The sequence below is a fragment of the Sorex fumeus genome, unplaced genomic scaffold (genome assembly GCF_029834395.1).
Source record: "Sorex fumeus unplaced genomic scaffold, SorFum_2.1 ptg000006l, whole genome shotgun sequence".
NCBI classification, from domain to species: Eukaryota; Metazoa; Chordata; class Mammalia; order Eulipotyphla; family Soricidae; genus Sorex; species Sorex fumeus.
In genome coordinates, this window is record NW_026606063.1 from 63,311,846 (window position 1) to 63,329,166 (window position 17,321).

Sequence of the window (17,321 nt, forward strand, 5' to 3'; positions counted from 1 at the left end):
CTGCTAGTTTAGAAGAAAGATGAATAATCTGCGCCCCTACCCTGCTCTGCCTCATCCTATTCCAGAAGCGATGGCAAGTGGGGGACCTAACACAACTACAAGGGCTATTACCGTGTTACACAGGAAAGAACAGACATAAAATGACACAGGCTGCCACTGCTTGTCAAGGATTCTCTGGTTCTAGTTTAAGATACAGCTGAAAGAAAGGTGTGCAGGGGTCACTGGTCTACTGGGGACTGGAGATTAATTCTAGCAGAAAGGCAGGTGCACAAACCCCTCCAAACACAGTCTTCCCTCAGCAACCACTCTGCCCCTTCCCCACCCTCCCCCGCTTTTACATCCTTGGCTGGCTCAGCCAGATTTTCTCAAAAGCAACAAGTTCAAGAGGTTCCCCCAGCTACAGAGCCTCATGGATGGCAGAGACCTTCACACTCTCCTCCTACTTATTTATACTTGGCAGCTCGGCCCCACATGAGGAAGACACTTCATGGAAGACAAAGTTTTCCAAAAGGCCAACACATGGAGCCCTTGTGGCTTTTCCAAAGCGGGTAGGGCGTTCGCCTTACAAGCGGCCAACATGGCCGACCCGAGTTCGATTCCTCCGCCCCTCTCGGAGAGCCCGGCAAGCTACCGAGAGTATTCGATATGCCAGACACAGTAACAACAAAGTCTCCAATGGAGACGTTACTGGGCCCGCTCGAGCAAATCGACGATCAACGGGAGGGCCTTTACCCATTAACTAAAAAAAAAAATGCAATTTTCAAACTGGACATAAAGTTATGACTGGTATTTCAAATACAATGGCTATACTAAAGTATAAGAAGCAGGAGAACTAGTCTACATAAAATTTAGACCTTAAAGACTGGGCTGGAGAAAAGGTTCAGAATTGCCCAGAAAGAATGAGAACGTGAAGACAAAGAAAGTGTTCAAATACCCCAATCTTTTTGCAGACAGTTTTTTCAATCTGTCACTTGGAAATAGCTATGTTAGCATGATTTTAAAATGTAGAATTTAAATGTTGTGCTAAATGAAATAAAGTCATAAGACCAGTGGAGAAGATGAGTAAGAAAATACCTGGCTCTTGACTAATATGAACCTTTCTGTCAACTGCTATCTATCTATCCACTGCTCCCTGAAGCATGTGGCACTTTAGGAAAAGTACCACCTACACGGCAGAGCCTGGCAAGCCACCCGTGATGTATTCGATATGCCAAACACAGTAACAATAAAATCTCCAATGGAGACGTTACTGGGCCCGCTCGAGCAAATCGATGAACAACGGGAGGGCCTTTACTTTTACCTTTACCACCAGCAATAGGTGAAGCCGTCAAGTATTAAATCAGAGATAAATTGGCAATTCACATCTGACCTGTGCTTTGGCCCATACAGACCAGAAATTTCATATAAGAACTTTTTTTTTTTTTTGAGAAATAGTAATGGGCCATGGGCTGGAGCGATAGCACAGCGGTAGAGTGTTTGCCTTGCACGCAGCCAACATGGCCGACCCGAGTTCGATTCCTCCACCCCTCTCGGAGAGCCTGGCAAGCTACCAAGAGTATCTCGCCCGCACGGCAGAGCCTGGCAAGCCACCCGTGATGTATTCAATATGCCAAACACAGTAACAATAAAGTCTCTAATGGAGACGTTACTGGGCCCGCTCGAGCAAATCGATGAACAACGGGAGGACCGTGACCGGAGTAATGGGCCATACCTGGGAGAGCTCAGGGATCACTCCTGGTTCTGTGATCTGGGGATCACACATGGTCCTGGGGATTTGAACTGGGGTTGACCATAGGCAAGGCAAGCATCTTACTTTATTACTATTTCTTTGGTCCCAAAGTAAGTACTTTTTCACTGCCAAACAACTAACATAAAAACAAACAAAACCCCCAAATCCTTACTGTTTAGATTAAAAAACACTCAACCAGGGGCCAAAAAGATAGAACAATGAGTGGGGTGTTTGCCTTGCATACAGCCAACCTAGGTTCAATTCCTGGAACCCAATGCTGTCCCCTAAGCCCTGAGCACAGAGCCAAGAGAAAGCAAAAACCAAAACCAAAGCAAAAAGCAACACCCAAATTTTCACTAAAACAAATAAATCTATCGTCTATCCAATGGAACTCAATGATTCTTCATGAAATTTGAAAATATTAGCTACCCAATTTTTTTTTATTTTAGGCTTCGTATTGTATTTCAAGAGAACTTTACTCAAATACCGAAACTTACTTTAGATGTGGCCTATAGTTTTGTACACTGCTAATCAAACATCACCGATATCTACAAATCTATACCTAAAATAGTGACAAAATCAATGCCTAACTCTGATTTAAGAGTGTTGATGCCTTAATTTTTTGGTTTCATATTCACTTACAAAAAATTTGATCCATAGAAATATAACACAAAGCATTCTCCTATATTTTCAATGTTAAATTTCCTATATTAATGTGTGGAATTTGTACAGAATTTAACTTGGCAATGTTTAGGGTGTTTTAAACTGATGTCACATTTGAATGAAGTGTTAATATATGACTTCGGTTCAATGATTGCTTGTCAAAAAAAAAAAAAAAGAAGAAGAAGAAAAAAACACCTCGCTTCTTCCAGGAAAAAGAAAATGTTGGAGCCTATGTGCTTAATGGGAAGTAAAGAACACTTTAAAAATATTATTAGGCCACAACATCATTTAACTGAAGCCCAAACAAAAATGTGCTTAATAAAAACAATGTCAATTTTTAAAAAGCAAATAAGCCACAGAGTAAAGCACTTTTCATTTATAAACAAATTTCTTACTTTAAAAAAAAAATTAACAGAATACTAATACTTCAAATGTTTCCAAAAATGAAAGCAAAGTATTTAACTATATTTTCAGGCTTTAGTCAAAGTACGAAAGGCCTCCAGATTCAACCCGGGAGAAGTGCTGGGTCAGGAACGCAATCTCTATTAATTAGGTATCCCAGCTGGTCAGTGGACTTGCAGCTGTTAACTTGATCAATGACTTACCTAAATGTCATCTCTACTGATTCGCTTATAAATTACCAGCAAGTGAGACTAATGTACAGGTGCTAATTTATTTAAACTGTTCTCTACAGTTCTACATAGCTTTATAAACTGCATCTGGCACCTAATGTTAGCTGTCAGTTGTACTTAGACATGCCTGTCCTAATGACTCTGTTCATTAGAACTGAGTACAAATTATGAAATATTGTGAAAAATGATACATCAAATGGAATGGGCACAGCAAATCAATTAGAGAAACTTCATACAGCATATTCACACTTAGGAGAATAAAACATTCTAGTTTCAGAACGAGGTCTAAAATACCAATTAAAAAGTAATTGGTAGACTTCAGGAGTGTTATATATCAATTTGCTGGCTTTTTTTCTGCAATTCTATAGTAATGGGGAACTTAACTTTAAGTCCCAAATAAAGACATTAATAAATGCAAGTAAAACTCTGTATTCAAGATATTTAATACAACTGAAACATCTCCAAATTAAAATTTAGAACTGATTGTTTCTTTAAAAATAAAAAAAACAAGCAAATCAGTGGTCCTCAGCTTTTTTTTTTACATGATTTTAGGTTTTGGGGGGCACACCCTGCAGTGCTCAAGGCTTACTCCTGGTTCTACACTTAGGGATCACTCCTGGTGGTGCTGGGGGACCATATGAGATGCTGGTGACTGTGCCCTACCCACTATACTATTGCTCCAGCCCACTGTTTACATGATCTTAAGAAAAGAAAATTTTGTTGGTACATGTGAACAGGCTAAAAGATTTCATAATAGTTAGCGGATTAGCCAGAATTGTCTCTTCTAGCATAAGAGCATGCTACAACGCCTTTCATAATCACCTAGCCAGTCTTTTGCCTTGAATCACTACTTGAGGAAAAGTTAGCCTTCCCTCTGTTACACAATATAGGACTTACTTCTTTTGCAATCTCTGTATACATAAAATCTTCTGACCAAACTGTAATTGCTTTATATTGAGTTACCAAACCCACACAGTTCAACATGTATTTGACAGATTCCTCCTCTCCACAAATACTGTTACAGCTCAGAACACTTTACATATTGATCATATTGGTAGTACCTATAAAAAGGATTGTGAAACAGGAGTTGAGAACCACAGCATTAAGATCTATTTTCAGAATATAAGAACTTATAGCAAGACATGCTGTGGTGCATACAGTGATCCAAGATACTGTGTATACAGTGATTTTAGACACCATGTGTTAAATGATCTTAGATACTATGTGTATACAATGATTTTAAACTCCATGTGCAATAATCTTAGACACTATGTGTATACAATGATTTTAGATACCCTGTGTGCAGTGAGGTAGGCACTGTGTACACAATGACTTTAGACATGGTGTGCAATGATCTTAAGACACTTTGTGTGTACAATGATTTTAGACATCCTGTGCACAACGATACACTGTGTGTTTGAGTGATTTTATTTCGCTTTATTTATTTATTTATTTATTTATTTATTTATTTTGGTTTGGGGGCTATACTCAGCAGTGATAAGGGATTACTCCTGGCTCTGTACTTGGGGATCATTCCTTTCAGGATCAGGGGACCATATGGGATGCCAGGGATCAAACCCTGGTCGGCCATACTAGGCAAGTGTCTTACCCACTGTATTATAGCCCCAGCTCCAACCATGTGTGGTTTCCTCTAAAACCACACATGTGATTTTAGAGGAAACCTGTTCCTCCAAGTAGATCTCTAAAGGAGATTAGTGGAACTGTAGTTCAATGGGCAAAAGCAATTGGTGGGTTCTTTCTTTTTAGGATATTAAGAAATCAGGTAAAAATTAAGCTATTACTGAGATGAAAAAATTTATCTACTGATAACTATTTTTTGCCTGATTTTTAAAAAAAATTAATTTTGTTATTTACCCAATTTATTATGTATATAAATAACGCCAATACTGACCATAAATGGAACAAAGTACTTTTGCCAAAAAAATTTCCTAGCAGGTTTATCCTGCTTTAATATTATTAATAATATAAAAATGTATCTTTCATAATGTTAAAAATTAAAACAACATAACTTTAAAATAAATATTAACAGTGACATATAGGATCTTTTTAGTCATAAAATGTTTTTATTTTACTATATCTGCACTTTCAAAAAGTCTTACTGGACTAAGGGAACACTATTATACAGAATCATTCACTGCATCACTGTCATCCCGTTGATCGTCAAATTACTCAAGCGGGCACCAGTAACATCTCTATTCTTCCCAGCCCTGAGATTTTAGCAGCCTCCTCTAACTCGTCTCTTCCCAATGACTGGAGGCTCTTTTCAGGGTCAAGGGAATGAGACCTGTTGTCGTTAACTGTATTTGGCATATCGAATATGCCTTGGGGAGCTTGCCAGGCTCTGCCCATGCGGGTGGGATACTCTTGGTAGCTTGCCAGGCTCTCTAAGAGGCATATATTTATATATTTTTCTCTATGATATAGAATCATTCTATTCCTAATATAGAATGATTCCATATTCCTAATATAGAATCATTAGGCACAATTTTCATTCAGCAACCAGAAGCAAGATGCCAGCATAGTCTTCTAGGACAAAGGTATGAAAGTAGGAAACAATGAAAACACAGATGAAAGGCAGACAAAGATGACTAGTTTTGACCTGACTTTATAAGAAGGGCAAATAGATTCACGTGCTGAGTCTTGAGTCTCGTTTTAAGTCACAGATCTAACAACCTGAGTTAGGCCACAAGGCGGGAAAGTAGGTGTGAACAGCTGATGGAGACACACAGACATCTGTAGGATAACACTCTTTTGTCCTTCCTCAGGTAGCTTAGGTTTGTCAGGTCACACCCATCTAAGAACACTGAACTTGTATTGTAAGCAATGTCCTTTCTGTGTGGACACAGGAAGACAGTTAATATTATGCTTTGTAACTTGGGAGTTGATTGACTCTGAATAATATTTACTCCTGGGCATCTGGTTTCTTGACTCAGTTGCCCTTAGTTTCTAGCACCCCAAAAGCAGGGTCCCGACGAGGGACTGAATGGACCCAGGGCAAGCAGTGAGCTACCCTGGCATCGAAATGGGCCAGGCCAAAGAGCCACGATACTCAACTATAAGTTAAGGGCATGGACAAATGCTGTCATGATCCAAAAGTAAGTAACGACGAGACTAGGACCCTGCTGGAGCTAGGAAGATTAACCTGGCCTGAGGACTGCGAAATGTATAGTGAGATGTTCTCAGGAAGAACCAAACTAAATTTATATCTCTTACTGTGCTCATACAGAATGACATTGCTAGAAATATTAGAAGTAGATTTATTACAACTATTTAAGTAGATTACTAACTGAAGGAAGAACACACCCTTGTTGGGATCCCACCTTGGGTGGATCTCCTAGTAATCTGAAGTAATCTCTGTAGATGAGATTTTATCCTTGAGTTAATCTCCTGGAGGAGTGGTCTTACCTCTCTTTGTTGATTCGTCAGTATTCAACCCAACTTTATGTCACCGCCTTATGAGACTGCTATATAAACTAAGACGTAAGCTCGGAAAAGGGGTCAGAAGTGAGAGAGCTCGGGCTCCAGAGATCCAGAGTCAGAGCCAGAAGGAGAGAGCTTCCAAGACTGGGGCCCAGGAGAGAAGGAGGCAGAGAAAGACAGGAGTGAAGAGGATTGGAATAAACTACTATTGATATAGACCGGCCTGGCCCCCGTTTTTTCTTCCGTCTGCCCTTGGCCAACAGCCGTTCCGATCCAGGTCACACACAGTGGCTCAAGAGCACCAAACACAGGCGGTGAAACAGTGCCGTCCAGTGAGCCCGTGAACATACAACCTTTGGTGTGATAAGATTTTACAGACATCTTGGCAGGAAGAGGCTGAGAGAAGACTCTATCAACAGTAACAGGAGCATAGCAAGCCATGTGACAGAGGAATGAACCTGTGCCTGAAACCACCACAGGGCATCAGAGCTCAGTAGTCTCACTCAAAAAGGACAATCCTAAGGCACTGCCAGGTTAAATAACACTCTACTACATAAGGTGGAGAAACCACACTTTATTCCAGGGAATCTTAACCTCCAAATTAATTTTAGTAGGTGTACAAAAATCAGACTTTAGATCCAGAAAGACCTTGTACAGTCTTAGTTTCCACAATATTATCTCCCTACTGAAAGTGGATATATGTGAAATGTGATATATGAAAGACTTGTCAATAAAATCATACATGTAAATAGGTTTCTAGTAGCTGGTGATTGTCTTGAAAATTCACTTTTGTGCAGTACATAACTTCTTGGTCATCTGTTAGTAAGAGAATACTATGACCCATCAGATACACCATCTCTCATTCTGCATATTCAGCTGAACAAAGACAACAGTTTCAAAAACTAGATAAAACCCATAATTAATATTTTGGTAACAACTGGCTGTGACTGTTCTCTTTTGCTTTTATAGCTCTTACTGCCACAGGGAATCCTAAACCTAATAATATTAACTTGCTATTCTATGTTAACTCATAAAAAATATAATTACTTAATACAGCAGATCAATTACTTGCAGGAACTGTGCCACTGATATCAATGAGAAAGGGTGACACTCCTAGAAAGGTATATTGTTAGAAAGCTAGGGGAGAGAAAGCATCAACTAGTTTAAACCACTCTGCCACGTATCAGTGTTCTCGACAGTGTACTCCTTCTGCCCAACATCCTGTCTTAGGTGGTATGAAGTACTTGTGAGACAAAGGCAAGTAGAGAAGCAGTGAATCAGTCAAGCAATGTTAGTTTTACTTATTATGATTAATAGCAACAAGAACAATAACATATTGTATTCATCCCCTGCACCTTGCACCTCATTAATATTCTGAGGTAGGCATGCAGTATTTTAGATCTGAGAAAACCAAACGATGGAATGCAGCGACACTCCTAAACATGACAACACAAGCTGGTGACTGTAAAGACTTTCCCAGTCCCAGCTTCTGCTCCTTTCTACACTGTCACTTAAGCTACAATGAATTTGTTTCTATGAAAAGAATCAATTTAACAACAAGGGTCTCTGTTTTGCATCTATATTCCTCACAAGAAATTCAGCTTAATTTACAGAGATTCTACATATTTTAAAGAATTAGCACAGAGGGTAGGGCGTTTGCCTTGCATGCAGCCGACCCAGGTTCGATTCCTCTATTCCTCTTGGAGAGCCCGGCAAGCAACTGAGAGTATCCCACCCGCATGGCAAAGCCTGGCAAGCTCCCCGTGGCGTATTCGATATGCCAAAAACAGTAACAAATCTCACAATGGAGCTGTTACTGGTGCCCGCTCAAGCAAATCAATGAACAACGGGAGGACAGTGCTACAGGACAGTGTTACTGATCATATTAACTCATGATTTCATTATTTTATAGATCAAACCCAAGAGAAGTTTTTATTATAGAGTATTTACATAATGATACAAAATAACATTAACTTACTTTCCTGTATGTACACACAAAGACATATGTGTATATATGTACAGGTACCACATGTACAGTATTAGTAGTATAGAAAAGCTGTCACCTCATATTTACATAGTAATATTCAGTATTTCTTCTCTGGAAAACAATTCTATACTTGAACCAGAACTAAGTATACTGTTTCTGCCTGAGTGACATACTCCTTTTAGGTTTCTCTAAATATTAGTAAATAAAAGTATACTCTAAATGAAGACACTAATGTGTGTCTGCTGTAAACAAGTTTTAAAAAATATTTGAGTGTATGAAAAAAATCGCCGCAAATCTTAAATATTTGTTTAAATACACTACAAAGCTCGATCTAGTTGTAACTAGTTAAACAACTGAATATTAAGTGGAAAAATTTGTCCAAAATACATGGAAAGGGGGCTGAAGCAATAGCACAGTGGGTAGGGCGTTTCCTTGCACACAGCCAACCCGGGTTCAATTCCCAGCATCCTATATGGTCCCCCAAGCACTGCCAGGAGTAATTCCTGAGTGCATGAGCCAGGAATAAACTCCTGTGCAATGGCGGGTGTGACCCAAAAAGAAAACAAATAAATAAATAAAATACATGGAAAAATGGTTCAGTTTGAATACAATTTATCTACTTTACCTACATAAACATTACACAGTGAGTCTAGCCTTTCAACAGGATAACTCAATTAAATTATAGGCCATATAAACTCTAAAAATTAAATCCTCATCAAAATAATTTTAACCTCCTAAACTAATATTCTGATCAGCATACAATGAAGTTAAAACACTCCAAATGTAATTATGATTCTGTTGTATTCAGTGAGATGGATATGCCCCAGGTACACTCAAAAATGGAGAGAAGAAATGCTCAAAAATACCTTAGTGGTGTGGCTAGAGCAACAGTACAGTGGATGGGGCACTTGCTTTCTGCACACAGGTTCAATTCTTGACACTCCATATGGCCTCTGATCCCTGAGCGCAGAGCAAGAAGTGAGCCCTGAGTGTGTCCCCAAAACAAAAACAAAAGAAAAACAAAAAACAAAAGAAAACAAAAAAACCCTAAGTGGTAAATTCAATTTGGTAGCAGAATCCTATGGTGACAACGACTTAAGAAAGAATGACTGTTTGGATAGCCATGACATTTTTCAAAGAAATTCATATGGAACAATAAACCCTCACATATAGCTAAAGCAATCCTTGGGAAAAAGAAGGTGGGGGACATCACCTTCCCCAACTTCAAACTCTACTACAAAGCAGTAATTAAAACAACATGGTATTGGGTTAGAAATAGACCTGCAGACCAACAGAACAGAGTTGAATATTCTGTCACAGACTCTCAAATATATGGTCACTTTATCTTTGACAAAGGAGCAAGAAATGTGAAGTGGAACAAGGAAAGCCTCTTCAACGAGCGGTGCTGGGAAAACTGGACAGCTACATGCAAAAAAAAAAAAAAAACCCAAACTTCGACCTCTGTCTAATGCCAGGCACAAAAGTCAGATCAAAGTGAATTTAAAGACTTTAATATCAGACCTGAATCCATAAGGTACATGGCGGAAAATGTAGGCAGAACCCTCCATGACACTGACACTAAAAGCATCTTTAAGGATGAAACACCACTGACCAAGCAAGTGGAAACAAAAAAACATACATAAATGGGACTACATTAAACTAAGAAGCTTCTACACCTCAAAAGAAACGGTGACCAAAATACAGAGATAGCCCATAAAATGGGAAAGAGTATTTACCAAATACCCATCTGATAAAGAATTAATATCCAGGATATACAATACACTAGTAGAATTGTACAAAACAAAACAAAACAAAACAAAAAAACCCTTCCAACTTAATAAAAAAAAATGGGGAGAAGAAATAAGCAGAAACTTCCTCAAAAAAGAAATACAAATGGTCAAAAGGCATATGAAAAAATGCTCTACATCGCTAATGATCAAGGAGATCAAATCAAAACAACAACGAGATATCATCTCACACCAGAGACTGGCACACATTCAAAAGAACAAAAGCAACCAGTGCTGGCGTGGATGTGGAGAGAAAGAGATGCTCCTTCACTGTTGGTGGGAATGCCGACTGGTCCAGCCTTTTGGCAAAACAATATGGGCATTCCTTCAAAAACTAGAAATTGAGCTTCCATATGACACTGCTATGCTTCTGGGAATATATCCAGAACATGCAAAAAAAGCACAGTAGAAATGACATCTGCACCTCTATGTTCAATGCAGTACTGTTCACAAGAGCCAGAATTTGGAAACAACCTGAGTGCCCAAGAACAGAAGACTTGTTAAAGAAACTTTGCGCATCTACGCAATGGCATACTATGCAGCTGCTAGGAAAGATGAAGTCATGAAATTTGCTTATAATTGGTTTATAATTGGGTGGTCATGGACAGTATCATGCTAAGTGAAAGAGAAAGAGAAAGACAGACATAGAATAACTGAATTAATTTGTGGAATATAAAATAACATAATATGAGATTAACACCTAAAGACAGTAGACACAAGGGCCAGGAATATTGCTCTATAATGGGAAGCCTGTCCATGAGCTGGGGGAGAAGGCAGCTGGAATACAGAAGGGATCACTAAGTCAATGATGACTGGAGGAATCGTTAGGGATGGGAGATGTGTGCTAAAAGTAGATCACTGTATCACTGCCATCCTGTTGTTCGTTGATTTACTCGAGTGGGCTCCAGTAATGTCTCTATTCCTCCCAGCCCTGAGATTTTAGCAGCCTCTCCTTATTTGTTTTTCCCAATGACTGGAGGCTCTTTCAGGGTCAGGGGAATGAGACCTGTTATCATTACTGTTTTTGGCATACTGAATACACCACGGGGAGCTTACCAGGCTCTGCCTGTGTGGGCAGGATACTCTTAGTAGCTTACCGGGCTCTCCAAGATATATATATATTTCTCTCAATGAGAGAAAGTAGTAGATAAAGGACCAAATGTGATAGTCTCCCAGTATCTATATTGCAAACCATAATGCCCAAAAGTAGAGAGCAAGAAGGAAATTTTCTGCCATAGAGGCAGGAAGAGGGTTTGAAGGAGTGGGGGTACACTAGGGACATTGGTGGTGGAGAATGTGCACTGGTGGAGGGATGGGTGTTTGATCATTGCATGACTGAAACTCAAACATGAAAGCTTTGTAATTGTATCTCACGGTGATTCAATTAAAACAAACAAACAAACAAACAAACAAACAAAAAGAATGACTGTTCATGAGAGAATTTATAGCTCACAAGAGAGAAAGTAGATCCGTTTAAAAACAAACAGGTATAAATGTAACAACCACCACCAACCAACCAACTAACACACCTTCCAGATCACAGGTTCAGAAGATATCACTGATGAATTGAACCAAACATTAAAAGAATTAAATCTTAAAAAAATATGAGAATATTTACTAACACGGATTTAAAAATGACTAAATTATTCAAAGACAGAAAAAATATAGACAAAGAGCCGAAGCAACAGTACACTGAGTAGGGCATTTGTCTTGCATGCAGCTGACTCAGTTTTGATCCCCAACATCCCATGTGGTCCTCTTAGCATTGCTAGAAGTATTGCAAAATGGGTTTAATATTGATTCAATGTAATATAAAAGTATATAAAAGTTATCGTAAACAAATAACCTGTGGCCTTTAAGTATCAGTGAAGTTTGGTAGAAGAATAAGTCTCTGCTGCTCATGAATCTAGTTGATACCTACTACAATGTGTGAGCTCAAAGTCATGTTAAAGCTCTTGTATTAAGTAATGCTGCAATGAATGACATGCAAGGGGGAGACAATACAGCAGGGATGGTGCTTACATAATAAGTGACCAATCTATGTTTGATCCCCTGCACCAAATACGGCCCCACAGCACTACCAGGAGTGATCCTTGAGCACAGTGTTAGGAGTAAGCTGGGAAAACTCCAACCCCCAACAACAACGAAATGTTCTAAAAAAATCTATCAAAAATGGGAAGAGGAAATCAATAAATATTTATCTGGAGGAGACAGATGGCCAATAAGCACATGTAAAGGTGCTTATTATCAGTTATTATTAGGGAAATCCAAATCAAGACAACAATGAGATATCATCTCACACCACTGAGAAAGGAACACAACAAAAACACTGAAAACAATCTGATGTGGTGAAAAGGGAACTCTCACCCACTGCTGGTAGGAATGTCATCCGATTCACCCTGTATTAAAAACTGTACTGGGGGGCTGGAGGCAATAGTACAGCAGGTAAGGTGTTTGACTTTCACACGGCCAATCTGGGTTCGATTCCCGGCATCCCCTATGGTCTCCTGAGTGCTGCCAGAAGTAATTTCTGAGTGAAGAGCCAGGAGTAAGCCCTAAGCATTGCCAGGTGTGAACCAAAAAGAAAAAAATAAAATAAAAACAGTATGGAGATTTCTCTGTAAAGTAAGAATAGCATTGTCATAAGACCCAGCAATTCCACTTCTGAGTATCTACCCCCAGGATACAAGAACATTTATTCAAAAAGATACACGCACACCATTATTCATTGCAGCACTTAGCACAATGACTAAGATATGAAATCAATCTAGGTGTCAAGTAGATAAGTAGATAATGAAAGTGTGGTATATATACAGTATGGAATACTATGCAGCTGCAAAGAACAATGAAATTATGCAATTTACTGCAACTTGGATGGAACTTCACTTAATCATGTTAATCATGTTAAGTGAAGTAACTGAAGAACGACAAGTACAGGAAGATCTCACTAACATGTGGTATATAGGATAACTGAATGAGGGAATTCGATTACTTCTGACTCTAAAGTATAGGAAGCAGGATAGGGAAAGAAAGAAATTGAGGAGGAGAGAAGAGGTGAAAGGGAAGTAAAGAGGGGCAGGAAGAAAGGGCCTCAGGTATAATAGTGATCAAAGGTATGTATAGCTCTATATCCAAACTACAGAGTCAACACCACCAAAAATATGAGATCCAAACTACAACACCCAAATTTTAAAATGTGCCTGTCAAGGAGGCAGGTCAGTGAGTGGGAGGGAACCTGGGGATACCGGTGGAGGGAACATGACACTAGTGTTGGGAACACCGAATACCTGAAACAACTATAAGTAACTTTGTAAATCACAGTGTCTTAATAAAACATAAAATGGAATTAATTTTTTTTAAAAAGAAGCCACATTTGGTAGTGCTGGGGGTCAAACCCAGAGCCTTACACATATGAGGCTTATGCTCTACCTGTTGAGATATCTCCTTGGCCCTATACGTAACTTTAAAAAAAAACTAAACAGTCTTCAAAGCTGTTCAGTTCATAAGTCCCTTTGGAAATTATTCTGGGATGTCCAGCAAAAAAGTATTATTATTACTAGTTTTATCAGGACTACTAATAATAATCAATAGTACAGCAGCAGTAGAAAGTTCTATCCCTAATTCTCAAATCTTTTAGAACATGTTCTCATTTTGAAAACGTAAATATACAGTTAATGAAAACACCAAGCTTAAGTTTACTTTGGGATTAGCAGTAAACATGAATATATATCCATTTCCACTTATTTTATCATTTTGTAAGAAAGCCGAGTTTAAGCCATCACAGCTGTTTTCAAATCAACTATAAATATCACTGTCTATGACACTGAATCAATTCACTTGCAGTTAAAATCTAAAACTCACCATACTTGATAATACCTCGAGTACAGAGAAACATCTTTCTCTGAAACCATGGATTCAACTTGCAATATTCAGTAGTAGTTTCCCTTATTCTGACAATTTGATTAAAATTCAGAGAGCTAAAGAGCTCAGACTGAAGAAAGAGCTTTCGATATCCAGAACTCTACGGCAATTAATTTCCAACTGAGAAACTGTACTTACATCAATGTCCTCTTGGGTAAAAGTTTCTGGATCTTCCCCCATCATGTTGGCTAAATGTCTCTTTCCCAGGTTGAACTCTTCAATCTGCTTTTTAATAAAATCCTCTGTGTAAGTTTCTCGTCTTAAGGCAGCAACATTTTTTTTTGTTGTTACAACCCTGGTGTGTCTTAGCCTTAATACCTAGAAAAAAATATAATGTGCAAATATATTTCAATTAAACATTGATCTTGCAGGCCACTGTCTTAAAATAAAACAGGATATTCAAATAACTGACTTTTTTTTTTTTTTTACTAGTACTCAGTTGGCAAGAGTCTAGAAGCAAGGTAAGAAGATCTATAAGGAAAGCTGTTGGAAACTGCCCCTGGCTCAGAAGCTGACTTTTAAAAACCTACACTGATAAAGTCTTTTCAACACTAGCATTTCAATATTAAAAATAAAAGTATCAGTGATATGCAACCTCCTAACGTACAACAAATATCTGCATATGATACAACAGGCAGTGTGAGCTCATTATAACAACTGATAGAAACATGAAAGAAGAGATGGAAAGAAATCGGCACATGCTTGGAAATACATCCTTAGGCTACATACTCCAAAAACTTTCTTTAAATTATTTCCTATGAAATCTTCAGCTTAGCTTGAGGCTTTAATTAAGTTGGCATAATGAAGAAACTTTCACTAAACATCAAGACTATTTATTGAGTGAGACTCAATCCCCTAACTGCAGAAACAAGGGCTTTCACAACCTTTTAAGCCATCAGTAATCACACTTCACTTGTCGCTATTGATCCTTTCATGCCATGCCACTAGGAATTTCCTTTAGATGACAAAGCTTCACCTGTAATAAAGGATGGTAAAGTACCAAAGAAAATGCTTCCAAACGTCCATTCAGTTGCATTCAGTTCCTGAACAGATCTTTTGGGTCCTGGCTTTCCTCGGAATCTTTAAGTCTGGTTTTCAACCTTCATCTCTGCCTCAAAACGTTTTTAAACACTCTAATAGCAACAGTCAATCTGTAGAAGCTGCATCTTAGTGAACTCTCATTCATTTCTCTTTTATTAACATGAAAAATCTCTCTTTCATATATCAGCAGCAGTACCTTCCCTTTCTACCCTTTCCTAGCCATTGAGAAGAGACTCAAAAATCTCTACAGCTGTTTGTCACTATGGTTACAATAGAAAAAAAAACAGAACAAATATATAATAGTAAAAATATGCTTTCAAACTCACAAATCAAGATGGTGATTAAAAGATCGTTTCTCCACTAGTTTTTAATGAGTAATAAAGGGCAATTTAATGAATTTCATTTAACTTTCTCTTCAGGAAAGCACAACACAACTTCTTATTTGGGTGTTTTGGGCCACACCTGGCTGCGCTTAGCAATCAAATCCTGGTTGGCTATGTATAAGACAAGCATCTTAGCCCCTGTACCATTTCAGTAGCCAAGAATTTGTCTTGGGTCACACTTGGAAGTGCTCAGGGCTTCCTCCTGCTGTGATGCTCTGGTGGGGCTTGGAGCACTGTATATGGTGCTGGAGATGGAACCTGGGTCGTCTGTGTGTAAGGTAAGCACCCTGTCCTTTGTACCATCTCTGGCCTCCCCCCAAATTTTCTTTTTATAGTCATCAATTTTTTCCCCCATGCCTTCCAAATTCACAGTATTGCCATAAGCAGGGAAACACATCACGCACACATGCTGCTCTCTAGTTCACCTGGCCTTTTTAAGATCAGACTGTTCTTTTTTTTTTTTTAAATTTTTATTAGTGAGACATGAGGTACAGTTGCAGACTTACACATTTTTGTGCTTGGGTTTCAATTATACGATGATCAAATACCCATCCCTCCACCAGTGCCCATTTCCCACCAGCACGGACCCCAGTATCCCTTCCCCCCCCATCCCCCTTCCCCCCCCCCCCCCCCCCCCCGCCTCTGTGGCAGGGCATTCCCTTTTGTTCTCTCTCTCTTATTGGGTGTTGTGGTTTGCAAAAGAGGCAATGGGTGACAATCATGTTTGGTCTACAGTCTACTTTCAGCATGCTTCTCCCATCCTGGGAGGATCCTCCCAACACCCTTTATTTGGTGTTCCCTTCTCTATCCGAGCTCCCTTTTCCTCTAGCATGTGTGGTTGGCCTCTAAGCCATGGAGTAAAATTCCTGGTACTAATCTCGGCCATTCTTGGGTGTTAGTCTCCAATTTTGTTACTTTATGTTCCCCAGATGAATGCAATCTTTCTATGTCTATCCCTTTCTTTCTGAGTCATTTCGCTTAACATGATACTTTCCATGTAGTACCACTTGTATGTAAATTTCATGACTTCGTAGATCAGACTGTTCTTAATCTGCTATCTCTCTCACACTGGAGCCATATTCGTGGCCACTAATGCCCCAGTGCACTACTTTTATCATTCTCTTTTCATTTTGTTTTGTTTTGACTTTTCCCAGGTTGTTTTTTTTTTTTTTAATGATTAGACATCTTCGAATAATCAAGTACACTGCTTCTCCTATTCAAAGCAAGGAAAAAATCTCCCTAAATGTCAGAAAGTTATGATACAACAATCCCCCCCCCCCCAAGGCTACAACACTCTATTGGTAAGAGAGATAGACCCAACCTATCATCAATCACAGCCCTCAGAAGAGAAATGAGTCTTCCAGTGAATATGACTCCATTCACTGAATGAATAAATTTTAAAGGAAGAGTTAGATTAGGAGGGAAAAGCATTGAGTTCAATTCTGGCATCATAGTTTGAGAAACTCGATGAACATCTTTTTAGAGATCTAAGCTCGAGATACAGAGATACATGGGTTAATAATCAGCATGGGAGCCAAGGCAGGCAACAACAGAGCAGGGGAACTGGCAGGCATTAGTGTTAAGATGAGAAACAGCTTGTGTACTCAGCAAACAAATTGCTTGTGTGAGAAAGGAAGCAAAAAGGTATAAGGTTACTTCTGTCTCATGGACACTACTTTCTCTGTGAAATAAATATTGGCGATAAAACAAAAGTAGCAGGTGGTAAGTTTATGGACT

The 17,321-nt window shown here is 38.9% G+C and overlaps 1 protein-coding gene across 1 annotated transcript in view; it reads right to left on the reverse strand.

Moving 5' to 3' along the window:
- Positions 1-17,321, reverse strand: part of MRPS9 (mitochondrial ribosomal protein S9) — a 63,448-nt gene that overhangs the window by 39,711 nt on the left and 6,416 nt on the right. Inside the window, exon 2 of the mRNA XM_056124744.1 lies at positions 14,299-14,478. Within this exon, the coding sequence (XP_055980719.1) occupies positions 14,299-14,478 (180 nt within the window). The remainder of the gene's footprint in view (positions 1-14,298; positions 14,479-17,321) is intronic.